The sequence below is a fragment of the Sardina pilchardus genome, chromosome 6, assembly GCF_963854185.1.
Source record: "Sardina pilchardus chromosome 6, fSarPil1.1, whole genome shotgun sequence".
Lineage (NCBI taxonomy): Eukaryota > Metazoa > Chordata > Actinopteri > Clupeiformes > Clupeidae > Sardina > Sardina pilchardus.
In genome coordinates this window covers 20,266,625-20,291,442 of record NC_084999.1, presented here as the reverse complement: position 1 = coordinate 20,291,442, position 24,818 = coordinate 20,266,625, and the positions used below count along the sequence as shown (strand labels likewise).

Below are 24,818 nucleotides of genomic sequence, written 5' to 3'. Positions count from 1 at the left end.
CACTTCCCCAACCCCACAAGGCACTGACTAATCACTACATTTGAGTCATTAGATAGACACATAACAGTGGCACACATGTTTAAAACATTCACATAATTCCACATGGCATCGTGAGATTAAACATAATAAAGCACCTTGATGCAAGCTCCAAACATTTCAATACTGACTTACAATGTTATCCCAAACAGTGAGCAATATGCTTGATGATCCTTGGGTGGGAGAGGTCCTTGTAGCTCTTCAAGTTCAATATCAACGATTTGTCTCTGAAGACCAGCTGCAACAGCCGGTCATGGTCTATGTCTGACCCCGCTGCTATTGCCATACTCACAGCATTCGTCTTGCGCATGGCTGCCAAACCTTCGGTAAAGCTTTTGTCACTAGTGACCCCATCTGTGATGAAGACGAAGGCCAACTCTGCGTCCGGACGGACCCCTCGATACCGGCCACCAGCATTCACAAGATTGTTGGCCGCAAAGAGGATAGCGCCGCCTAGAGTGGAGGAAGACTCGCGGTACACAGCCCGGGACGCGAGGTTAATGAAGGACCTGCGCTTGGCTGTGAAATCCAGGAGCAGGTCTGGATCCTGCTCCCCGCCAAACTGCATCACGGCAAAACGCGCCCCTTTATAGTCGCCTTCCCTGGTCGAGAGGGGGATCTCGTGTGAGAGTTGCTCGATGAAATGCATCACACGGACGAAGTTCTGAGGGCCCATCCTCTCAGAGCCGTCCACGAAGAACAGCAGGTCGACCGGCCGCTGAGTTAGAGGAGCCACACTCAAATCTGTCACAGAGAAGTCAAAACATGTCATGAAGTATAACTGCAGTCTAATTTCATTTCCGATTCAAAGCAACGTCATCTCGCCCTATCCTTCTTAAGTTTGAATGATAGTTCCTATTTGTACTGTATTTAATATTTGAACACATATTTTAGAATTTAAGCTTAATTTAAATCCCATAATGTCCTCAGGTTTAGTTAGCCATTGCATGAAAAGGTTCTCTCCATCTAAAGGCTCTCTAACGTTAGACTATTCTCCTGTTTCTACCAACTTGTACCTACATGTATCTTCATAAATTAGATATTTGCATGTAATGAATCCCAGAGAAGAAATGCAAATAGGCCTTGTGTGCATATAGACTGGGGAAGATACCATCACAGCTCCTTTTGTAAATACACGACAGCAAAAAGGATTGCTCTTACCTGAGGCACAGTTCAGGTCTGGGCAGATGTTTTCGGGGTCTGAAAACAGAGCGAACACGAGGCATGGTTAATGATCCGTCAGCCAGTGACAATGGTGTGAAAGGATAAGTCTAGGTGTGCGTGTTGAAGTTTCCACCCAGACTTGCCTGGGCAGAGGATCCGCTCAATCTCCTCCAGGAACTCCTCGGCGGTGAGTTCAGCATACACGCTCAGGGTCTTCACCCTGTCTTTTATGTTGCAGGCGATTCGCTCCAGTGCCTGCCTCTCGGCGCCCGTGTCGAACATGTCCCCGATGGCGATGGCGTACACCTCCACGCCGCTGCACAGACCCTCCAATTTGTCCAGGTCTTTGGGGTCATAGCGGCCGTCAGTGATGACGATGGCAACCACTTTCGTGCCCTTTCTTCTCCCAGGCACAATCAGGTTCTCGTGGGTGTACTTGAGGGCCGAAGGGGTCCAGGTGCCTCCAGCAATCCACTCCATGGCCTTGACCTTGGCCTTGAAGGAGGACACGGAGGTGATCCCACGGTCGTCCATGCGGATCGCCTGCACCTCCCCCTGGTGGCTGTACTGCACCACTCCCAGACGTGAGCCTGAGGACCAGACCAACACAAAGGTGCGGAATCGGATAGATAAAGGAGGATGATGATGATAACCCTGAGGTGATACCAGTCATGCTTATAATTTAATATTTAAAGAAAATTGACAGAAGAAGAAAAATGCTAATTTTTGAAAGATGTGCCTTAAAGGTTCGGTCAGCAATTGTACACAATTTCAAGCCCATAACATTTGTTGTCACATTCAGCAATCATCTCCTCACAATCCGCTAGCTACAGTACCCACTCCATACACTGTAAAAAAAACTGTCTCTGTAGGCAGCCCAGGCTCCAAAAACGGCAAACAAACAAAGTGTATATAGCCTGTCTCCCAAACAAAAACAAAACCCTGTGTGGAGTTTCTCTGAGAAGAGTGAAGAAATGGGTGAGCTATCTGTCTCTCGAGTCTCGTCTAGTCCTTAGTTCAGTGTACGTTGTTTTGGACAAAGTTAATAAATTTGTATATAAACACAGACATAAACAAATGGGACTTCCTGTGTAATTACAAACTGTATCTTTAACATTAAAGTACAGTATATCTGACCTACTGTAGAAAGGTGCACATTACACTGAAGCCTCTGTAATGGTTTGAGTCTGTTTCTTAAGCCAGTGTTAATTAGACTGTCAAATGTGATATGTCTGGGCGATTACCTGAGAGATCAGTGATGTTCTTGGCCATCTTTCCTAGTCTGTTTGCAACACTGATAACAAAGTTTTTGGCGAGACTGAAGTTGGTTTTCCCAATGCTTTCTGAGCTGTCAATCACAAACACCAAGTCCAGGGGAGGGCACATCTTCTCACAGTCTGACAAAATAAATAATATATGTCAGTGTGCTACACATGTTTGGTGGTTGATCTCAAGTACAAAACAGAGTGTGTTAAGACAGAATATTACCACAGCAACCACATGTCTCTCTCACAACACTCATGATGTCACATTCCTATAGAGAAAAAAGAGAATGGAGTTAGAGTCTGTGTCATGATATGACCATTTCTTTTAAGACAAAGAACCTATACGAATAAATACAAATCTATTTTTTTTCTTACAGACATGCCAGGAAGACCTCTTGCACCAGGTGAACCCTGAAAAAAGTGAAACAGGTTGGGTTTTTTTATACATTTTGTACCCATATACTGTAGCTGCACTCCTCACAAACATACAAACATGTGAGCGCATCAGAGTTAAGTTGAAATACTCTTGAAAGAGGTGTTTGTCTTGACCCAAGTGGAGCTGCCATGTGGAAAGGAATGTTCATTACTCACATGGGGCCCAGACGGTCCCCTTGCTCCTCTGTCTCCAGGTACACCCTCAGGGCCTGGTTCCCCCTAGGGCCAAAACAGTCAGGAAGTAGATTATGGAAGTACGTAAACACAATGTAGGCTTCTATTTTAGCTACAGTATATTTCAGCTGACATGTAAGAGTTAAGGTTAACTGATATTTAGCAGATGCTTTTATCCTATAGCAACATGGACTTCTAACAGTAGGAATCAATCCCCAGTTGACCAATTGTCTGTCAGTGACACTACCACTGCTCCAGCACACCCAATGTAAGTGCAATGGTAAGTGTCCGTTGTAATGGTGTCGGACATGTACATGAAAACACCTCAAATCATCATCATTTCACCCACTTGATAGGACAGACTAAATGTTTAATGAAATCACCAGTTCAAATCATGATTTTGTCTATCTCTATATAATGAATTCATTCAATTATTTTTTTCAATTCACTATTTCAATAGTTTTCCATCTCATCTCTTGGAATTTTTAAATTTGGTTAATTCCTTTAATATTCCATGCCTTCCTCATTTGCCACACTTACTGGTGTACCAATGAATCCCTTTGGTCCCTGTGTTCCTTTCTCTCCAGGGAATCCTCTTTGGCCCTGAAACAGAGTTATTATTTCAGGAATGTTTCGTAACATGCTTTATTTAAGAGAAGAATCCGCACACTTAAAGTCTTTGTGAAAAATTTGCTTTACTGATAGCAAGCTTTCGGTCGTTAGACCTTCTTCAGGCAGAGTCTGCCTAAAGAAGGTCTAACGACCGAAAGCTTGCTATCAGTAAAGCAAATTTTTCACAAAGACTTGAAGTGTGCGGATTCTTCTCTTAAATATCCAGTCACTCTTAATCCTGCACCTCACACGGATGAGCGGTGATTTTTTATCTTTTTGTAACATGCTTTATTACCATTGATGTGTGCAATAGAGGTATAATAATACTTATATCCATCATATAATAGCATAATATACAATAGACATATTACATTTATGGTAGTTTCATCTTAACCATCATAACAGAGAACAAACTTATATCTGCACTTCGTACTTTATTTAGGGTTAATTTCATAATGCTGAAACAAGGATGAATTACCTGAAGTCCTTGCAAACCAGGTTCTCCTCGGTCTCCCTGCAGGCAAGTGGAGAAGAGAGCTTGTACTTGATTTGGCACAGATATGCGTATATTTTACTAATCATTTCCAGGGAATTACCTGTATGCCTCTAGGGCCTGGGAATTTGTGCCCATCCTTCCCGCGGTCTCCCTGGAATGTTCAAGAACATTCAAATCTTTCACACCTTTAATCACATCTTCTCTCACATGAATTAGACATTTGTAATCTCCTCTTATGGCTATGGTTATGGTATTTAGCTGATGCTTTTGTCTAAAGTCACATACAAATAACAGCAATACACATACAAATAACAACAATACAATACTTAAATTGAACAAACACTTTTAAAAGTTGAAAATCTTTCACCATTTTGTCAAGAAAACAGCTCCAGCCTTCAGTTTTCAGTGTTGACAAATGATTGAGCAGGTTTCAGCATGCAACCTGTGACAACCAGCACAGGGGCCTCTCATTCATACCGTAGGACCAGGCTCTCCATTGTCTCCTCGTATGCCAGAGTCCCCTGCCTCCCCTGGGGGACCCTGCAAAACAAGGCAAAGGTCAAGCTTGGGGCCCAGCTTCCTAAAAGCATCGTAAGCTAAAGTAGTTTGTGAAGGCGCACTTATGGATGTTATACGATTTTTTAACCATTTTCCAAAACCGTTCTTGTTGTCATGAAAACATTTGCTGATTCATGAGCAGTCGCACAAGACATTTAAGAGCGTCTTAACAGGAACTTCTCAATGAGGTTACCAGCTGGAGGTAATTTCGACTGTATGTATGAAACTTGCACTCCCATTATTGATATCTAATTGTAAAGAATCAGCTTTCAGCTGAAAAAAATCCTCATACATTTCTTGCTGAGCAAACCTGTTTAAATCCAACCGAATTGAAACAATTGTTATGAAACAACACATTGGCAAAGTAGTGTCTGATTCCATTCAGCTAACTGTATCTTTTTACCCTGGAAAACCAGAGTTCTCACGAGAGCACAATTTGAAATTTGTCTGCAAGAGACTTTGGCAATAAGTTATGATGCACGTTACTTTTGCCCCTGCATCGCGGGGAACCAATCACATTGGTCTGATAAAGGCGGGCCAGAGGCAAGCTAAACGGATGACGACAGCGCTGCAACGTTGGAAGTCAGTAAACATTGGTCGTATTGTTATCCAGTGTTACTTCTTGTTCATCTTTAAATGTTCTTCAATGACACCCCAAAACATTCTTGCATTTCACACACTGTAGTCATGTTCCAGTTCACAAGTCATGCAAAAAGCTAAATAATAAACAATCTAATTTTAAATAGTTCATATCATTTATGTCTGTGTGTTATCGGACTGTTTGTCAATTATCCAGTTAAATACAGATATTTTTCAATTAAGTCAATTATGTCCGAAGTTCAAATCTTATCTGTTATGTGATGTAACCTTATGTCATCAAATTAGGATTATTCTCAACACTGTTAACATAGACAGCTCCCCTTAAAAACTTCTACAAGAGCAGTCACACAATGACCACATTTAGAAAACACATAGAAAAAGTTACTGTTTGTTATATCACTCGTTATAGGACACTAAAAAGGGATTCTAAGATTCAATGATTCATCACTATTGGGAAACCGGACCCAGAACTCTACCAACTCTACAAAAGCTCTATGTGTGATCAACTTTGTCAGCAACAATCTCACCTGTGGACCGGCTCTTCCTCCCTCCCTACCTGTTTCGCCCCTGATTCCTGGAAAACCAGGTGATCCCTGTTGGTGAAAAGTGAGTACAAATTACACAGGGTCACTCAAACACTGTGACTCCTCTGCTCAGGTCCATTTGGGGAAGTGCACTCACAGCGACCCCTGGCTGGCCTCTCTCTCCACTGGCACCTCTTTCACCCTCAGGGCCGTCTTCACCCTACAGAGCCCAGCAGCATCAACAAGAATAATTCCATAATCATCAGTATCACCCACATTATCCTTCATCAACAGTTGTTGTTTCACATTATCCTTCATTAACAGTTGTTATTACATGGTATCCTTCATTACCACACTTGTTATAATACATAATCCTTCATTAGCACACTTGTTACACATTATCTTCCATTAGTACATTGCTGTTGCACATTATCCTTCATTAGTACAATTGTTGTTGCACATTATCCTTCATTACCACAGTTGTTGTTATTGTTATGATCAACAGCACCTTACCTTGTCTCCCAATGACCCTGCTTTGCCACGTGGGCCTGCTTTCCCAGCATCTCCTCTAGGGCCCTAGTGAGAATGTGATGTGTTAAGCTATTGCAAAGCACCTGCTCATTTGTCATACTGTGCAGTTTATTTAGTTTATTTACTCACAGAGTCACCAGCCTGTCCTGTTGTCCCAGATGGACCCTAGAGAACAGAGGTTTGGAGAAGGTTTTATGGGTATAACGGAGTTTTGGTTTTATTCACCAACCCCGATAGCCAGAGGCTGGAGGACCACTAGGGCAGATCTGGCAATACACTGGCAATTGCCCTCAAGGTTGATGGACCACTGGGGCAGATCTGGCAATACACTGGCAATTGCCTTAAAAGTTGATGGACCACTGGGGCAGATCTGGCAGTACACTGGCAATTACCCTCAAGGTTGAGGGACCACTGGGGCAGATTTGGCAGTACACTAGCAATTACCCTCAAGGTCGATGGACTGCAGATGGAAAATAGCTTGTACCTAACTCTGGTACAGTGTATCTTTTCTCTTTTAAAGGAACACTTCACCGTTTTTTTTATATTAAACTACGTTATTCCCTTAACTAAGACGAGTTGATACATACCTCTCACGTTTCAATGCGTGCACTCAATGACTGGAGCTATCCCAATGCATTCATTAGGATCCAAACAGAGATGAAGTTAGAAGCGACCAAACATCTCCATGTTTTCCCTATTAAAATACAGTTACACGAGTAGTCACACGACCAAGTATGGTGAGACAAAATAAAACGTGGTGCATTTCTAAGCAGGTAAAAGGGATAACTATATTGTGTGGCGGAATAACATTGGGAGCACTAGACTCTGCGCAGTAATATCCTCACTCCCAAAGTGAAACTGAAAGTGCAAGAGTGAGGATATTACTGCGCCACACAATATAGTTATCCCTCTTACCTGCTTACAAATGGACCACGTTTTATTTTGTCTCACCATACTTGGTGGTGTGACTTAGCCTGATTGCCATCGACTTGAAAGGCTCTGCGAGACTTTAGTCTGACCAAGAGCCTGTACTACCGCGGTTTCTCCAAGCGCTTGGTTGACCCGCCTCCTTTAAGTGCCTCGATTTGCTACTGGTCGATGTCAGAAAGCGGTTTGCCGAGTTTAAACCAATAACAACACTCTTTCCTCTGCCTTGAACACGCCTCTACCCAGAGCCGTTGGAGCTGCTCAAAGTTAATTGGTTCTCGACCAAAGGGGGCAGTTCCGCAGATTTCGGGAATTCAGAAATCCTTCCCGATTAGCAGTTGACCAGACCAGCGACAGCAACGCCGAAGGTGTTACGTCACTGGGAGGGCGTGCCAGGCTAGGTGTGACTACTCGTGTAACTGTATTTTAATAGGGAAAACATGGAGGTGTTTGGTCGCTTCTAACTTCATCTCTGTTTGGATCCTAATGAATGCATTGGGCTAGCTAAGTGCTATCAAAGTTGCGCTGCGCGCCAGAGCCAGTGAGTGCACGCATTGAAACGTGAGAGGTATGTATCAACTTGTCTTAGTTAAGAGAATAACATAGTTTAATATGAAAAAACGGTGAAGTGTTCCTTTAAGTGATTAATATTCTCTGTACATGGTCCCTGTAGGAAATAAACTAAACTAAACTAAACTAAACCACTGGGGCAGATCTGGCAGTACACTGGCAATTGGCCTCAAGGTTGATGTACCACTGGGGCCACACAGACAGACAGTCCACTGGCGGGTTGCTAACGAACACCCGGTGATTTTAGCCATAGTGGAAATTGTTAATTTATGCTTTGTTTTAACAACATGTTTTTGCCCACCAGTGGTCCAATACCTGTGAATCTGTTATAATATGTGGAATATTTCTGGAGTCTTCTGTTATTACCAGCTATATCAAGTACAAACTAATACCAGTTATTACAAGTTCAACGCCCCTTAACTGTTCGATTATACAGTATAAACCACGGCCTCTCAGCCACGGCCTCTTATTGCTTAATTAATATCATCCTTGAGGGCATATGCTCTGGAGAGTCCACACCCATTTTATCCAACATATATTTTCTGCTTACAGGAGACAGGCTGCAAGCTGTTTTACTTGCTGCTTTCAGCAAGTACCTCTCTAAAGCGAGGAACAAAAGAGCAGTCTTCACCACAAGTTGTATCTAATTTTGACACATGTGTGTAAGTATACCAATATATTATATCCCAATGTATCTAAGTGAACCGAGGAAACAAATATACATTACCTTAGCTCCCTTTTGTCCTGGAAAGCCAGGGTTGCCGACATACCCAACAACACCCTATAAAAAATCAATCAGTTAAAATCAAATGATAATTACTGTTGTGAATCTGTTGAATACAGCCACATAACACCGTTACCCTACAACCCTGAAATCAAACAATAGTTAACACCATCAACTGAAATCCACCTGTAATCTATTCAGTGGTTCTTAAACTGGGGAGTGTCACCCAGGTGTTTGCCAAAATATGATCGCAAAATGATATTCTGTCTGAATTAAATAAAGCTTTTTGAACAGGTTAGAAATGTGATATCTAAATAGTGAGATCTGAACAAAATTGTTTTGTGATCTGTTCATTGTGAGAATTTACCTTCTCCCCAACGTTCCCCCGAGTGCCTTGAGGACCAGGTCTGCCACTCATCCCAGGAACACCCTGTGAGTGGCAGGCGTTAAATTAGTCTCCCAAAGGGTTTTTTTTTCCATAGAACTCCACTTCATGGTTTACATCCCAGAAAGACACAACACAGCAAGCAGTGTGCCTCGGAACATGCATGTAATGACTTTACAATCTATTGCATATATAACTGGGTTCTGACTGATTTTGCCATCGGTATAGGTAATGTGTGGCATAGCATACTGTAGGTATCTGTGACATGACGCATCTAAAGAGCAGGTGGAACAGGGTATGATGGGATGGATGATGCTTTCAGACAACAGTAGGAGAAGATGGGGAGTGAGTCCGTAATGTTTTGTGGATGACTTAAGGCTCTTTTTTGGAATGATTTCAAATATCAAAACTACCTGTGGATGATGTAGTTAATGTCTATTACAGTCATTTATAATGAACTTAATTTAAGAGCATGTGATCTCTCCATCACTTATCCTGGTTCACATCTGCACATACAGTATACCTTTTCTCCTGGATCTCCAGAAGCTCCTTTAGTCCCAAAATCGCCAGCGGGACCATTGTCACCCTGCATTTGGAAGATTGTAGATATTTGACGCAAAATCAAAGGTTCAGTCCTCAATCTTGGTAAAAGGTTGTTGATATTAAGGCCAAAAAGCAAATTCACCCAGCACTTCCAGGATAGAATTTGATGAACTATGCAATAAGCGTTGTAATTAAGCAATTCATCTTTGAATTACATCCCTATACTTACCGGCATACCAGGGTCACCCTTACAACCAGGAGTCCCTATGGTTCCACGTTTTCCCTGTGGAAAAAGAAAGCAGACAAAGACTTACGGTGCTCGTGTACGGCAGATAGTGTAAAGGGTCTTCTTTTAAAAAAGAAAGAGATTTGTATACCTTCTCTCCATCAATGCCATTATAGCCTGGACCTCCTGATCGTCCCTTAATAAAAATAGATTGAATTTAAACAAGGCGTTCAGCTGTTAGATGTCAAAATGTCACATGGTAATTAAAGGTGCTGTTAGCAATATTCTTCACATGCTTGAGCTAAAATGTTTTGACATTCATAATTGCAGAGACAAATGCTCCAAGAAAAAGGTTTGTAGACAAACTCATAAAAATAATAAAGAGAATATAGATGATGGTATGGCAGTTTACCTTAGGACCAAGTGCTCCAACATCACCCTATGAAACAGAGAAAGTCATTTTATAGAATAGGCAGCATTTCAAAAAACTTTGTCATCGAAGGTAGAAAAAAAACTCTTACCTTCTCCCCTTTGAATCCGTGAAAACCCTAAAAAAAATAGAACTCAGTATAATTGCAAGCATATCAACTAATGTTATAACTGATAACTGTCCATCAATATGACCAATACCTTTGGACCGTGCAAACCAATGGGACCTTCAATACCAGGATCACCCTACAAAGTAAACCAAAAACAATGGAAACATAAATACCACGGCATCTGTCAACACCTAACAAATATTCTAAAAGAATCATTTTATATCATGTGTCATGCCATGTGGTCAACCTTTTACACTGAAGTCTGAATATTTTGACACAAGGCTTAGGCAACAGATAGCTGAAAAATATGGGACTACACACAAAAAAGGTGCAAACCAGTGCCAAAGATGGTTCTTTAGAGTGATTCAGAGTGATCCCCCATTTTTTGTTCAACAAAGAACCTTTTAAAGTACGGTTCTTTCCATGATTTCATCCTACAAATCCTACCGATGGCCCTGGGGCTCCGGCGTCACCGATGTCACCAGTGCTTCCCTTTGCACCCTAAACATGAATGAAACAAATCACAAATGAAAAAAAGCCACATATACATACACTGTATTAGATGAAAAACATTGTTTCTGCTAATTAAATATAGGTTCCAAACAGCGGTCATACTTTAATTCCACTAAATCCTTGTCGTCCCATTATCCCCACAGTTTCTTTGCACATTGGTTCTTGGCACTGGGGAGAGTGAAACAAAATAAGCATGTTATGCAATAGAATTGAAAATGCAAATAATGAATAATGCAATATATATATATATAATTGTCACAATTGAAATTGTTTTTGTCACCTTGAAGTCAACATCTTTCACCTAAAAAAAAAAAAAAAAAGTGTTGAAATGTTACCAACCAAAACGTTAATATCATGATAGGAATAATGTTTAACCGACTTGTGTGCTCACTATAATGTCCACGATCCTGTTCACGGCAGCCTGTCGTCTAGCATCAGGGAAGGCCAGGTAATCCTTCCGGTACAGTTCCACAGGTAAACTGGCGATCTGCTTGAGATCGCCCTCGGAGGTCTCCTCGTCGGTTGCCACCACGAACACCTTGATGCCTGCGGCTCTGGCAGCCTCAGCGGCTTGCTGGATCCCTCCACAGGGCGCGCCTGTGCTGTGGCCGTCCGTCAACATCACAGCGTACTGGACACGCGGCCTCCCACCTGCTGACCTCCGCACCTGGTCCGTCACGTTCCTCAGGGCGCAGTCGATGAAGGTGCCGCGGCCTATGTAGCGCACCTTGGCGACTTCGCGTAAGAATTGAGCGACGTCTGAAGTCACCGGGCTAAAGACCTCCACGTGGTCGGAGAAATGAAGGCCTCCATATGTCCACTGAATCCCCTGAGATTTCATCGCTGAGGCCTCCAGACGGCGCGAAAACACTGTAAGGAAGATCTTCAGTTCCTCCACCAGGCTACCCCATGGGTAATCTCGCAGCGCCACGCTCTCAGAGGTGTCCAGCGCAAAGTAAACCCCCACTGGGCAGGAGTATTGATCTAGGAGATAATCATTTAAATGAAATTATAATTAACAGCATGGCAGTAGACTATTGACATTTTCTGTAAACACGTTGTAGGCTACTTTTTAACTAACCAAATGCACTAACTTAAAGAGATCCTATGCAACTTTTTCATAGACATAAAATCGCTCAGAAATCGTAGTTTTGCTTGACTGACCAGTTTCATGGAAAACAGTAATATTTCCTCCCGCCCCCAGTGTCCCTATCCGCTATTGCAACCTTGCCGTTTCTGCAGGAGACGTATCGTCTCCTGTTTACATCTGGAAGTCTGAGACGCGATGATAAAAATCCAACCTTTGTGGTTTCATTTGGGAACAGAAATAGGAAATGGACTCACCACCAGAACGAATTATTAGATGGTCATAATCTGGGTCCTGGGCTGACGTCTGAAGTATACTCAACAGCAGGACAACCCAGCTCAAAAACGCCATGATGTCCCAGGACCGACAGGTTAACCAGAAAATTCTCAAGTCCTGCTCAAAAAATAATAACAGTCACTAATGCAGTTTCATTCGTCGATTGATCTATTATCTGTTCACATAAAGTCTCGATATGTTTCCAATATCACATGTGTGATTCTGGATCTCATATGCAATCCCTTGTTTTGGCACAGAAGAGCATTCCAGTCATATAAATAGATAATGCATGCTCACTTAAAAGTACAGAAAATGTGAAATGAAGAATACCTTTTGCTTAGGCCATCCTGCTTCAATACACAATGACATTGTTCATTTATACTGTATATGTTACATCTTCATGATGATAGAGACGTTTTCATGATAAAGAAATTATATTTCAGATTAGCCTACAGTTCATTATTCCATACTGTATGTGCCCATTCACGCCTGCATGCTACGTACAGTTGAGGTCTCTCTTAACATTCAGACCCACAGCAAATCTAAACCGAATCAGTTACTCCCAAGATTTTAATAACCAAATCCAAACCAGAAAAAAATCATGAATATAAAACACAAAACCGCATTACAAGCTTACCTATAAGAGACGAAAAAAGGGGCTTCCAGCAGCAGAGAATCCCAGGCACTGCTCTGTCTACCTCACCTGAGACTCCCACACCTGAAGGCTCCCCAGTTCTGTGACAAGGTATGCTCCCCATGCCTGTCGGGGCGTGCCCATCCTCAGGATCCGCCATTCACTGAGCTGAACTGAACCGGCACTGTAAACATTGCAATGGGCCCCTACTTGTCTGTCAAACCTTATCCAACACCAACCAAGAGGGGCCATGTACCCCGCCCCGCTCCAACCCCCCCCCACCTCCTCATATTGTCCCACAGCTGGTCACTGAACAACATGGCTTCGACAGAGACGTGTGTGTCACGGGTGACTGGATCACACTGATGACAGACGTGTAGTGTGTAGGAATGTACTGAGCCAATCATTGTGCCTTACAGGCAAGGAAGTGTGATGGAAATCTAGGTGAGAATGAGACACACAATGGATTTGTATTCCTCATGATTTGTTAAGCTATTTTTGGAACTGAGGAAAACCTGTAATAACCAGAAAGGCAAAGTGCATTGGTCTCGTTTTATTTTGATGAACACTACACATGATAATTGTTATCAAACTCAACACAAATTCAGCAGAGACTTCCTTCAGGCGTTGTCATATTTATATAAAAAAAAATAATATAAATTAAATACATGTTGAGGACAATAAACAACAAAATTCAAAACAAAATTGAACTACTACAGCTGATATGATGAGGCACTGTTAAGGTCCCTCCTCAAATAAAGCGTGTCCCTTCTTAATTAGTGTAAAACAGTAAGAAGCGAGCAACACAGACAAATGGATCGCTACTGTGCACAGAATCGTTTTTTTACTCTATAATATACAAAGACCAGGGAAAGGGATAACTACACACACACCACTGCACTTAATCTGACACTGGAGCCATGTTTGAGGGAAGATAAGACTACACTCTGATGTCTGATGTGAGAAAGATGAATTATATAATAATCAATACATCTCCTTGATACCGTGTATATGCCTAGCTTAACATTTGAAGCAGTGGTGCTTTTAAAAGCCGTCGCGCGGAAAACCTTCTTCAAGCAAAAGTCAACCTTACATATTGCATTTTGGACTTAACTGTCAGTGGCTCATGAAGGCCACTGGAAACAAGCATACAGTACAGTAGCTGTGCAATTCTCTTTGAGAGTGTTTCCCAAAAACACTCCGAGTAACTTCCTCTCACAAAACTCAATCTTCCCAGTCTCACACATTCAGTTGGCATTGGCCAAACATCCAAACCATTTTCTGTCTCACTGACGTGACACCTTAAGAAGAAACATGCATCATCTCCCACTAGGAGGATTCATTATATTTTACATTATCAGTATGTGAGAATGAGAATATCAAATGTACAGCTCTCCCACACATTTTAAGCACACTTAATAGAAAGTGACGGCAAGAATATATAAGTCTAAACACACATGTGCAGAGAATAATGTTTGGCAGGCATGTCTTTAGTAAGAGCGGATCGCTGGGGGAATGGACGAGCAGTCCTCCTCATTCAGCGAAGAATCAATCACAGGTCGGTACTCCAGGGTCACCTGGGAAACAAATAGGATGAGAGTCCATCAACCAGTGCTATTGTCACTTTATTACCTTGATTAAGCCAACAACTCACCATATATCCTACAGTAATTTTCCGCATATAAGCCGCATTGTATATAAGCCACAGGACAGTGTTTTATGTTAGTTAAAAGAAATAAAACCATATTGATACCATATTAACTGTCCCCATATATTAACCTCATAGCTGAAGAAATTTAGCAAAATCAATGTATAAGCCGCGGCTAATAGTCGGGAAATTACGGTATAGATTGAGTATAAAACCAAGCTTGTTTACTCAGTTAGCTAATCACAGAGCTAACCAAGTTCACATGAGAATGTTCTCTCTCACACTTCTAACAATGACATGACAGAAGGAAATGTTGCTACCTTGCCGGTTTCTTTGTCCACACTAGACAGAGTGTGTTTTCTCCAGTGATCGTCATAAGGCGTCCTCTCCTGTCCCTGGATGGGCCTGGAGTAGTCATACTCATCAATGCGGTCCTGAAAAACAGAGAGCATCTTCCTCTAAAACCACAGATCTCTGCTACAAGCATTCCAGAACCAAAGCCAGCTGCCAAGCCAAACATGCTTTTAATCTTTATGGCAAGCATAACGATGGGTGAACTAGTGAATACATTGTTTTCGCAATGTCCCAGACAAACGTTTCTACAAATAGTAATCCTTTTCTTACACTTAAAAGCTTATAACGCGTTTCATACCAGTAACTCAATACAACCATCCTAATGTTTGTGATGACATTTGGGACGCTTATTTTCGGACATACAGTAACAGTTCTAAGAAGGCAGTTCTAATAACTCCGTATTGGAGAGGGCACCCTATGGGGAGCTGGGGCCACCCGTATTGGAGAGGCCACCCTATGGGGAGCTGGGGCCACCCGTATTGGAGAGGCCACCCTATGGGGAGCTGGGGCCACCCGTATTGGAGAGGCCACCCTATGGGGAGCTGGGGCTGGTCTTACCTGGAAGTCCTCTCTGGCGTGGGCTCCCCGGCTCTCCTTGCGGGCCTCGGCGGACTGAATGGTCTGCACCGCGTTCAACATCAGGTTCTGCAGCTCCAGGGTCTCCACCAGGTCAGTGTTCCACACAATGCCTGACAGGTGAATGGAACCCAGTGAGTCGACGGACACAGGAACATGTATAGTGTAATTTCCCGAATATTAGCCGCGGCTTATATATTGATTTTGCAAAATCTCTCCCGCTATGAGGTTAATACAGGGGGGGCAGTTAATATGGTGTTAATATGGTTTTGTTTCTTTTAACTGGCATAAAACACTGTCCTGCGGCTTATACACAATGCGGCTTATATGTGGGGAAATTACTGTATATTCTCATTTTATATTTAACCCTTTCTATACACTGTTGTGCATATTTTTCATACTTCATGAAAGTCTAAACATCTGTTACAGAATGACTTTATTCCTTAGCCTAACCTCTGTCAAAGGTCTTCAGGTCCTTCATGGTCTGATAGATGTCGTCCATCTTGCCACATCCCTCTTTGAGAACGTCTCCTGTGCGGAACACTGCGGCGTGTGTCTGCATAGTCTGTTAACGGGAAGAAATTGACTTTGTGAAATCTCGAAGGAAAAAAAAAACACTTTCACAACACATGAACTTTCATGCATTCAGTCACTGTACTGTACCAACCTTTTGCATGTTCAGTCTAATCTCAGATGTCCGGGTGTTTCCATCGGAATGTCTGATTTTGTCCAAATTAGCCACAGATTCCTCACCAGAACTGGCCTTCAGGGGTGGGAGTTTCTCTCCTACAGGGATGACAGTCAAATTATAAAATATGCTCATCTCTGAAAATCATATCCACAGGTAGTAACATGAAATTGAAAGTGCCAGCAAATTTCTGCACAAAAAACTGCATTAAAAAAGTTACTAACACACATAGGGCTTGTCTCACCTGGGGTGCAGGTCTCTGCGATGGTAAGGGCGCAGGCACGTCCGAACACCACCAGATCCAGCAGGGAGTTGGCGCCCAGCCGGTTAGCACCATGGACAGAGGCACAGGCTGCCTCTCCGCAGGCGTACAGCCCGGGCACCACTTTGTCCTCGCCGTCTGCGTGAGTGATCACCTGAGAGAGGAACAAAATCCCAGGTGAGCTACCAGAAGAGGGTGATGTATTTCAACGAGACCAAAGTGGTGTTAAAAATGTCTATTTTTTTGCAAATGTGTATCGGCATCAGTCTTTCAAAAAGAAAAGAAGTGAGAAAGGCTACCTGTCCTTTGTAGTTGGTGGGGATTCCACCCATGTTGTAGTGGACAGTGGGAAGGACAGGGATGGGCTCTTTGGTGACGTCCACGCCGGCGAAGATCATGGCAGTCTCGGAGATGCCGGGCAGGCGGGTGGCCAGCTGCTGAGGGGGCAGATGATGCAGCTGCAGGTAGACATGGTCCTTCTCTGGGCCAACACCCCTGCACAACACACACACACACAACACAGCATGTTTAAAGAGCATGTCTAAAACAACACAAAACATGTAGACAGAGTGAAATAAAATGTAGCGAATACAATTTAGCAGCCTAGTTGGAATGGAAAAGTTTCACTATTTTATCGTAACGGAGGAGTGAGTGTGAATGCAATTACGATAATTACCAAAGTTTGTTTTTAACTGGGACATGAACAGGATTCATGTGTGAAAGCAATACTTAACAACTGAGTAAAGTAGACTGAAATTTTTAAAAATCTCCTTTCGACTGCAACTAAAGACATGGTACGTTGTTGGTTCTAGGGGACGACAGGATCGTACCTTCCCTCGCGGATCTCGATGGTCATGGAGCGGGACACCACATCTCTGGAGGCCAGGTCCTTGGCATTGGGCGCGTATCTCTCCATGAAGCGCTCGCCTTCGCTGTTGATGAGGATTCCTCCCTCTCCACGGCAACCCTCAGTGATAAGGCAACCGGCTCCATAGATGCCTGCCAGGTAGAGTACATTCATGCTCCATGATTCCACACTACATAGTCCTGTTAATTCTTTCACGTTTTAAATGCGAGGAGGGATTATAATGCTGAGTACAATGGTGGGTCGCACTGGTCCTCACCTGTGGGGTGGAACTGAACAAACTCCATGTCCTGGCAAGGTAGACCAGCGCGCGTTACCATGGCGTTTCCATCTCCAGTACTGGTGTGAGCTGAAGTGCAGCTGAAGTATGCTCGGCCATAACCACTGTGAAGGATACAGATGTGTTGATTAAGCTCTCTAGTCAATACGATTGTGTGTGAATGTGTGTGTGTGTGTGTGTGTGTGTATATGCGTGTGTGTGTGTATATATATACTGTATATATACTATATCTTCTCACTACATCATCATCTTATCTTCTCTGTGTATGCAACAACTGAGACACAATTAGCCTAGTTTATCATAATTCACTGGAAGTGTGTTACACCAGTTAGTCTATAACTAAAATTGTTTGTTAAACATTTCAAATACCAGGGAACTTTGACCAGCACTTCCAAGGCTAACTCTGTTTTGAAGGAGCTACACCGCACTTACAATAACAAAGGTGCCAGACAAACAAAAACTGAGAATCTAGGATAGGATAGAATAAGCAGCCTAGCTTTTGGTCAAAACGACCATCCTCAGGCAGGCCAGGCCTTTAGGGTGGTCGTTTTGACCAAAAGCTAAGCTGCCCATTAAAACTTGCATATGGACTGAAGTGTGCAGGCAGTTTATTTTGAAGGCTAACTCTGTTGCAACAGATGAAGATGACTGGAACATACCCCGTGGCAATTACGGTGTTCTTGGACCTGAAGCGGTGAATGGAGCCGTCCTCCATACACAGAGCGATCACCCCTCTACATTCTCCATCCTCCATCAGCAGGTCCAGGGCAAAGTACTCCACAAAGTAGCTGGTATCGTAGCGCAGAGACTGGAGGAGAAATGCAGTTTAGTGTACAGTAGAAAATCAATATACGGTGTCATGAAAACAGTAATTATTTAAGAAAGCTTCCCTAATGGAAGGTCAACTTCATATGCAGAGAAAACTACACATAAGATGAAAAGACCATGTGACGAGAGCGTGAACATAATGTCCAAATGTATCAACTAACTGGTAAACTAACTGAGTGAATAACAGATTTTCTGTGGGTTTGCGGCAGTGTTTTCTGTTGCGGCCACATACCCGTCCATAGAGTGTGTGTAGGAGCGAGTGTCCGGTCCTGTCTGCCACACAGCAGCACCTGTGAGCCTGCCCGCCCTTGCCATACTTGTAGCTCTGTCCTCCAAAAGCCCTCTGGTAGATCTTTCCGTCTTCCGTGCGACTGAAAGGCATCCCGAAGTTTTCCAGCTAAAGGCAGAGACAACACTGTTGTGTTAAGGCAACTGTCTCCTTCACTTTCTTCAACATCAAAAGTGAATTAATATGAGATATTTAAGGGAAATCCATGCATCTCACCTCCACAACAGCAGCAGGGGCTTGCTCAGTCATGTAGTGGATAGCATCCTGGTCTCCGAGCCAATCGGATCCCTTCACTGTGTCATAGAAGTGCCATCTCCAGTCATCGTTCTCCATGTTTCCTAGAGCTGCGTTGATCCCACCCTAAAATGAATGAGAGGTTGCCATATTGATTATTTCTGCCTCTGGGGTTTGACACTGTGGTTGCTCATGGCCTGTAGTAAACACAATGGACTGTACCTGTGCAGCCACTGTGTGGGACCTGGTCGGGAAGAGTTTGGTAACACAGGCCGTGTTGAAGCCAGCTTCAGACAGGCCAAAAGCAGCTCGGAGACCTGCACCTCCAGCCCCCACCACCACTGCATCGAAGTCATGATCCACCACTGGGTACTGGGTGGATATCTGTGCAACACAAAAGACTGATTAGGTTTTCTTCCTTGGCCTATGTCATTCTGTGAACTGCAACTATGCCGTAAATTAAATACAATGTAAACTTACATCGTCTGACACTTTGACATCGTTCTTTCCATAAATCGAAAAATGGAAATTCCTTGAAGCGCACTGCGCTGTTGCTGTGCACTGGTTAAAAAAAGAGGACAAACAACAGCAAAAATGGTATACGTTTGTTATTAAAATGGTAAATAGAAAGAAACATCTTCAAGAAAGGAAACAGTTCACCTTGAGGGCCCATGGCGACCATAACAATGTGAATGATTATGTCACATTAGAAACTTCATATTTGCGGAGAAAAAATGGACAAATCTCGTATAAAATCAAGAGACAGCATTGGTTTTTCAGTTTTACATGAAAGTCAACCATATATTACCCAATACTATTCTTAAACACTCAAAATGACAGTGGACAACAGCTCGCCCATGATGTTACACAAGGTGAAATTTCAGATGTTACGAAACGTCGAGGAAGGGGTTAATTTTCTGCCCGTCAAGAAACCGGCATTTCAAAAGGCTTAATCAAGTCAGTCTACAAACAACATACAATTAGCAAACAATAGTCTATACAAACTTTTTTATATATACTTACAGGTTTTGATGTCAAAACGCGTTTTGAAAGTATTCTGGATGCTACACAAACAGATGCCATGATGATCACTTGCTCAGTTGTAGTCCTACGTCTCTAACACAGGCGGCGGTGGTGGGATGGATAGTTGTGGAAGGCGACACCGCCCACTGGAACAAACCACTTACGGAGTAAGCGATAGTGGGTGGAAAGACTGTAAACCATTGTCTTCTTTTAATGCATACGGAAAATGATGCGTTTAACACTAATCAACCCAAATAGCAAACGACAAGAATATATTTATAGAAGTGAAATTGATAAACACATCTTTGCAATTTCCTGCTATTGTTTCACTTTACTACACGAAAGCCCCTGTTATGGGAGATAATGGTGTATGTTCGTTGTCTAATACAATTGCGTAAAGACTTGTGTAATTGCTGTATCAGGAAGAACTAATGCATAACTGTTCGAACTAGGTTCTCAAGGTGAGCGCAGCTGCTATTAATGTAGAATCCCAGTTGTTTGAGCGTTTAACAGATGTGATATTTCATACTTCAATGAAGAGAAAACAACCCTTTGGTGCATGCACACTGTATCTTATCCTCACCACCGTAGAGAGACACAGCCAAGTAGCAGGCTAGTATGCGAAGTGCTAGTTCATCTGCAGCAGATGTGTTTACCTTTGCATTTACTGCCTGTGTTGTTAATCAGAACGTTATAAATGTTACATTTCTATTTCGAACTCGCATGTTACATTTGTGTCACATAAGGAAGCATTGCTGTTCTAGCAGGCCCTGACGTGATCTAATTATAGCCACTCTCATGCACTGGAATTGAAACTGTAACTGAGTGACTTTGAAGTAAAAAAAATAGTCTTTTTGGCCTTTTGAAGGTCATCAACAATTAGGTCAAACAACCAACTATCATTAACTAGAAGGAGAGTTGTAAACTCATGGTCATCTCATGTGCTACTGTAACCCACAAGGGCGCCTCCATGAACAACCTGAATGATCCCCCCCGGTGGAACATAGCGCCTGAGCCGCAGGGAGGTGCCGCCGACGGGGGCAAATGGAACTACGCGCTCCTTGTGCCAATGCTGGGCCTAGCTGCGTTTCGTAAGTGTGCTGTGCATGCATAAATAGCGGTGCCCTTATGACCTGTTGGACCTCTCAGTTTCTCGAATATTTTCCGCGTTGGAGCGTGTGTTTCTAATGAAAGCAGTAGGCCTACATTTGAAGATATCCTCTGTATCTCCAAACACCAGATTGTTCTTAAATGATTACATGAAGCAATTAATTAATATTCAATTTGATTTAATGTATATGCTACATACATACATGCACCCACAAGTTATAAACATACTATATTTCACACATTCCATTTTCTGTTGTGTAACAAGGCTGGATTTGGACGAGGGAGTCCCAGAAGCAAATATATGAGGTGAAGACGCGACATGACCAGGCCGTGGCTTCTGTGACCCACGACCTGGAGCTGAAGTACCGCGACGCCCTGCGGGAGAGCCAGCGCTCGGCCGCCCAGCTGGAGCTGGCCCTGGAGAAGGAGCGCAACCGCGTGCAGGGCTACCGGCAGGCCCTGACCTCCCAGGGCCAGCAGCTCCTGCAGGAGCGCCAGCAGCTGGACGCCCAGCGGCAGGAGCTGGAGCAGGAGAAGACGCGGCACCGGGAGTCGGGCGCCGGCGCCGAGCTGCTCCGCCAGGCGCTGGGCCACGAGGAGGAGCGCTGCCGGCGGGCGCAGGCGGCGCTGGCCGACCTGGAGGAGCGCCTGGTGGAGAGGCAGGGGGCCTTCTGCAGCCTGCTGCTGCCCCGCGAGCAGCGCTTCGACATCGAGAAGGACCTGCTGCTCCGCGCCGCCCGGCAGCCCGAGCTCCGCGAGCTGGACGGCCTGGAGGGCGACCTCAGGGACATCTTCCAGAACGACCGGCACTGCGCGGACAAGCTCCGGCTCAACCGGAACCTGGACAGGCGCAAGAACGGCAGCCTCATGTGGCTCTACCTCAGGTACTGGCAGCTGCAGGTCACGCTACAGAAGCACCAGAGGGCGGAGGGTGCGCTGAGGGGAGGGCCGGACACCCCCCAACCCAAGTGACCTTTAACCTTTAGCCGTGAAAAGGAAAGCCATAGCCCTGTCGGTGCGTTCCCGAAGAACCGTCCGAATAATCACTACCCTGATCCACCACACCTGAGTTGGCCTCCCGTAGTCCTTCGGGGAAATGGAACTGGACACACCCCCAGGTTAGTGAGGAAGTTTTACTGCTGGATGGGGAGAATACCAATGCACCGAAATAGCATGGGCCAGAGGAATTGATACGAGAGCTCCCGTTGAGATTCTAGACTGTCCCTGTAACACAATCACTCCTATGGTCTGCAACAGCACTTGATCAATTTTATTCATGTGAAAGCGTGGTAGTTTTTTTTTTTTTTTCCCTCTGTACACTAAAGCTGAAGAAAGGATTGTTTACCTGTAAGGTTGTAGGATCCTATGTTCTCTCCTCAGGAGTTGATCGCTGCCAATATGATGGTTTACTCAGTCAGGGCGAGTGAGGTTGCAGTGTGTGTTATGTTGCACCCGGGCCTCTTTGAGGGCCATTCATGACACTATGAACACAATGTTTTTCCTGTTTGTCATTATCATTATTGATGGAATAAACTGTGCAGTGTCCAAAAGAAATGGCACTGTTTGAATCAAAGGTGTAAGTCTATGAATGAATGACTTAAGTTCATGTTGAACAGTCTAAATGATAGTGTGATGCCATACCAAAGGTCATAATGAATCAATAACTTGAAATGTGGAAGTGTTTATAATTCAGAGGCTTAGAGTTCCCACAAGCATAATCTGATATTGTGCTTTTTACATTCTACAATCACGTGTCTCTGTCTGTCTGTGTCAACACCAAAAACTCAAGGGTCACTCACTCCAATGTCATACATATAAGGTACGTTAAAAACTCCACATAATCAGTCCATGGAGCAATCACTTTTAATATTTCATTCATAAGTCATGAATGTTTAGTTTCTACCCACAGTGCTTTCCGTATTTCTATATTCATCCACACGATGGCAGCATAACGCTGCACACAGAATGTCACAGAAGTCCCGATGTCCCCGCAAACCTTTCTCACTTCATGTACTCTTTCATTATACCTAGTTTACTCCACAAGGTTATTTCCGAGCTGTCATGATTATTTCATATATTTTCAGACAATGCCATAGTCTAACGGTTCACAGTTCAAACTTAAATAGTAAAATAACATCATCACCTTCATGGACAGACTAATAGCTATAGTATTTATTTATTACATTTAGCTTTTTATGTATTCTAAATGTTTATTTTGATAGCTTATATTGGCTGTGTCCTATCGCACCATGTAGGCTACTAAAGGGATAAGATGTTCTGAAAATTACCTGCAATAGGCTAACTAAAGTGCCAAATATCTTCCACAGATCAAAGTCACTGACCGGCTGAGCACGATAAACATTAAATTCACAGGTTGTCATCAGGTGGATTCGAACAATTAGGAATTCACACTCAAAGTCCAGTCCCGTTCTTGTAAACCCCACCGGCCGTTCCACTGCCGCGATAGTGGACTCGTTGGCTCGGGCCTTGGCACACCGGAGATTTGGCACAGGGCATTACGCGCGAGACGCTCTGAAGTCTTGGCGGCTCGACTGAATGATCGGCGGCATGATCTCATTACGAAGTTTCTTCTCCGCGCAAACGTCAATCAGTGACGCTTTATCAAACTCCACCGTGGAGCGATCCTCTGCCGGGATGGGCGTCTGGTTCAAGTCATTCTGTTGTGCCATATTCTTGGGCACAAAAAGTGGTAGAGGCAGGACGTTCTTCGCATAGCGCGACTCATATCTGCGCATTTTGTCTCCATATCTTCCCATGTGGAGCGTTTGGTCAAGGTATCTGCGCACAACGAAATGTACCAACTTCTTCTGCTCATACGTTTCCTTCCGCAGAGAATTGATTTCAGATAGAGTCGCACTGTGAAGGGAAAAGAAGAAACAACATTGAAAATGATTCTCAACAGAAGGAAGACCTACTTATAAAGCAGCAGACCAAAGTTCTGTACAATCCACAGCCATTGCTACACGTTTGCTAAACGTTTTAGTGAGGAAAAGAATCGGACAGATTTATCTTTGTGAAGGACTTGTGAATCAAACCATGTACAAAGTTATCCTGGAGGAAAACCTGCTTTCTTCAGCTACATCAAATCTCTCTGGAATTTAACTCCTTATAGGAAACAATTGTCTTCATTTTATTGAAGTGCGTAATACACTAAATCTTGACAGTGTTGTAGAGTTTCCTCTACACGCATCAGTAAAGACGGCATTCAAATGTGCCTTTTCAACTACATACTTCTTCTCTGGTCTTGTTTCCATTACCACGTCCAACCATGTAGCCTCATAGCCCTCCCTCCTCTGTTCATCCTTCTCCTTCACATCACTGTAAGAGTTCACCAGGCAGGTGCTGGGATTTCGGCTTAAGCAGTGCATCTTTGTGCTTCTGAGACGGACCTCTAATCCACTTGATTTGAATTGATGCCTTATTTTGGAGTGACCTTTGTCTCTGTGGACATGACAGTGCACTGCAAAGGGCTCCCTGCCCCTTAAATAATGCTGCATCTATTTTTACCCTACTACGCCATGCCGCATGTCTTCAGATTGGTTTACTACAACATATGAATTGAGGCAGTGACTAATCCCAGGTCAATCTCTATACACCACAGGTCCCCCCAAGGGGGCAAGAGTGACCCGTTCATCTCATTTTTCACTCACCTGACCCATGAGTTCCTATTGCTATAGCTATAGGAAGTGTTGGAGAGGAAAATACTCAACTGAAACATAATTGTATTGTTTCCAGACAATTGTTTTATTCCTCTTATCACCAGGTCAAATATTGAGTTGTCACCGAGAGTGCAAATGCTCCTTAGTTAGCCTACTTAAGAC

At 43.5% G+C, this 24,818-nt stretch overlaps 4 protein-coding genes across 4 annotated transcripts; 1 reads left to right on the top strand and 3 right to left on the bottom strand.

The window, feature by feature from the left end:
- Window positions 1–24: 24 nt before the first annotated feature.
- Window positions 25–12,895, bottom strand: LOC134082102 (collagen alpha-2(VI) chain-like). Its single transcript, XM_062537748.1, has 29 exons — window positions 12,823–12,895; window positions 12,167–12,302; window positions 11,214–11,806; window positions 11,103–11,123; window positions 10,925–10,990; window positions 10,757–10,810; window positions 10,401–10,445; window positions 10,292–10,318; window positions 10,183–10,209; window positions 9,922–9,966; window positions 9,774–9,827; window positions 9,525–9,587; window positions 8,984–9,046; window positions 8,620–8,673; window positions 6,525–6,560; window positions 6,378–6,440; window positions 6,022–6,084; window positions 5,868–5,933; window positions 4,660–4,722; window positions 4,283–4,333; window positions 4,165–4,200; window positions 3,615–3,677; window positions 3,057–3,119; window positions 2,841–2,876; window positions 2,689–2,734; window positions 2,445–2,597; window positions 1,344–1,790; window positions 1,198–1,236; window positions 25–780 (listed from the first exon to the last, which is right to left on the bottom strand). Exons 2-29 carry the CDS (start codon window positions 12,258–12,260, stop codon window positions 176–178), a joined length of 3,036 nt encoding a protein of 1,011 aa, XP_062393732.1. The 5' UTR covers window positions 12,261–12,302; window positions 12,823–12,895; the 3' UTR covers window positions 25–175.
- A 462-nt stretch (window positions 12,896–13,357) lies between these two features.
- LOC134082896 (succinate dehydrogenase [ubiquinone] flavoprotein subunit, mitochondrial-like) lies at window positions 13,358–19,955 on the bottom strand. Its single transcript, XM_062538933.1, has 15 exons — window positions 19,867–19,955; window positions 19,324–19,404; window positions 19,066–19,227; window positions 18,826–18,969; window positions 18,553–18,717; window positions 18,152–18,300; window positions 17,472–17,596; window positions 17,178–17,346; window positions 16,647–16,842; window positions 16,330–16,501; window positions 16,065–16,183; window positions 15,851–15,962; window positions 15,380–15,510; window positions 14,788–14,901; window positions 13,358–14,396 (listed from the first exon to the last, which is right to left on the bottom strand). The coding sequence occupies exons 1-15, from the start codon at window positions 19,924–19,926 to the stop codon at window positions 14,310–14,312; spliced, it is 1,986 nt and encodes a 661-aa protein (XP_062394917.1). The 5' UTR covers window positions 19,927–19,955; the 3' UTR covers window positions 13,358–14,309.
- A 295-nt stretch (window positions 19,956–20,250) lies between these two features.
- ccdc127a (coiled-coil domain containing 127a) lies at window positions 20,251–22,543 on the top strand. The gene is made up of 3 exons (XM_062538932.1): window positions 20,251–20,327; window positions 20,828–20,957; window positions 21,242–22,543. Exons 2-3 carry the CDS (start codon window positions 20,837–20,839, stop codon window positions 21,946–21,948), a joined length of 828 nt encoding a protein of 275 aa, XP_062394916.1. The 5' UTR covers window positions 20,251–20,327; window positions 20,828–20,836; the 3' UTR covers window positions 21,949–22,543.
- A 122-nt stretch (window positions 22,544–22,665) lies between these two features.
- Window positions 22,666–24,465, bottom strand: zmp:0000000930 (telethonin). The gene is made up of 2 exons (XM_062537747.1): window positions 24,229–24,465; window positions 22,666–23,853 (listed from the first exon to the last, which is right to left on the bottom strand). Exons 1-2 carry the CDS (start codon window positions 24,363–24,365, stop codon window positions 23,493–23,495), a joined length of 498 nt encoding a protein of 165 aa, XP_062393731.1. The 5' UTR covers window positions 24,366–24,465; the 3' UTR covers window positions 22,666–23,492.
- Between the last annotated feature and the right edge of the window lie 353 nt (window positions 24,466–24,818).

Excerpts from the sequence above, each read along its gene's own strand:
- LOC134082102 (XM_062537748.1), bottom strand. The coding sequence starts at position 12,260 with ATGGCGTTTTTGAGCTGGGTTGTCCTGCTGTTGAGTATACTTCAGACG. Across the intron at positions 10,991-11,102 it reads TGAAAGATGTTGACTTCAAG|TGCCAAGAACCAATGTGCAA; the intron begins GTGACAAAAACA and ends CACTCTCCCCAG. Across the intron at positions 9,588-9,773 it reads AGGGTGACCCTGGTATGCCG|GGTGACAATGGTCCCGCTGG; the intron begins GTAAGTATAGGG and ends TTCCAAATGCAG.
- ccdc127a (XM_062538932.1), top strand. The coding sequence starts at position 20,837 with ATGAACAACCTGAATGATCCCCCCCGGTGGAACATAGCGCCTGAGCCG. Across the intron at positions 20,958-21,241 it reads GCTGGGCCTAGCTGCGTTTC|GCTGGATTTGGACGAGGGAG; the intron begins GTAAGTGTGCTG and ends TTGTGTAACAAG.
- LOC134082896 (XM_062538933.1), bottom strand. The coding sequence starts at position 19,926 with ATGGCATCTGTTTGTGTAGCATCCAGAATACTTTCAAAACGCGTTTTG. Across the intron at positions 16,843-17,177 it reads ATCGAGATCCGCGAGGGAAG|GGGTGTTGGCCCAGAGAAGG; the intron begins GTACGATCCTGT and ends TGTGTTGTGCAG. Across the intron at positions 14,397-14,787 it reads TGGACAAAGAAACCGGCAAG|GTGACCCTGGAGTACCGACC; the intron begins GTAGCAACATTT and ends TTTGTTTCCCAG.
- zmp:0000000930 (XM_062537747.1), bottom strand. The coding sequence starts at position 24,365 with ATGCACTGCTTAAGCCGAAATCCCAGCACCTGCCTGGTGAACTCTTAC. Across the intron at positions 23,854-24,228 it reads GAAACAAGACCAGAGAAGAA|TGCGACTCTATCTGAAATCA; the intron begins GTATGTAGTTGA and ends TTCCCTTCACAG.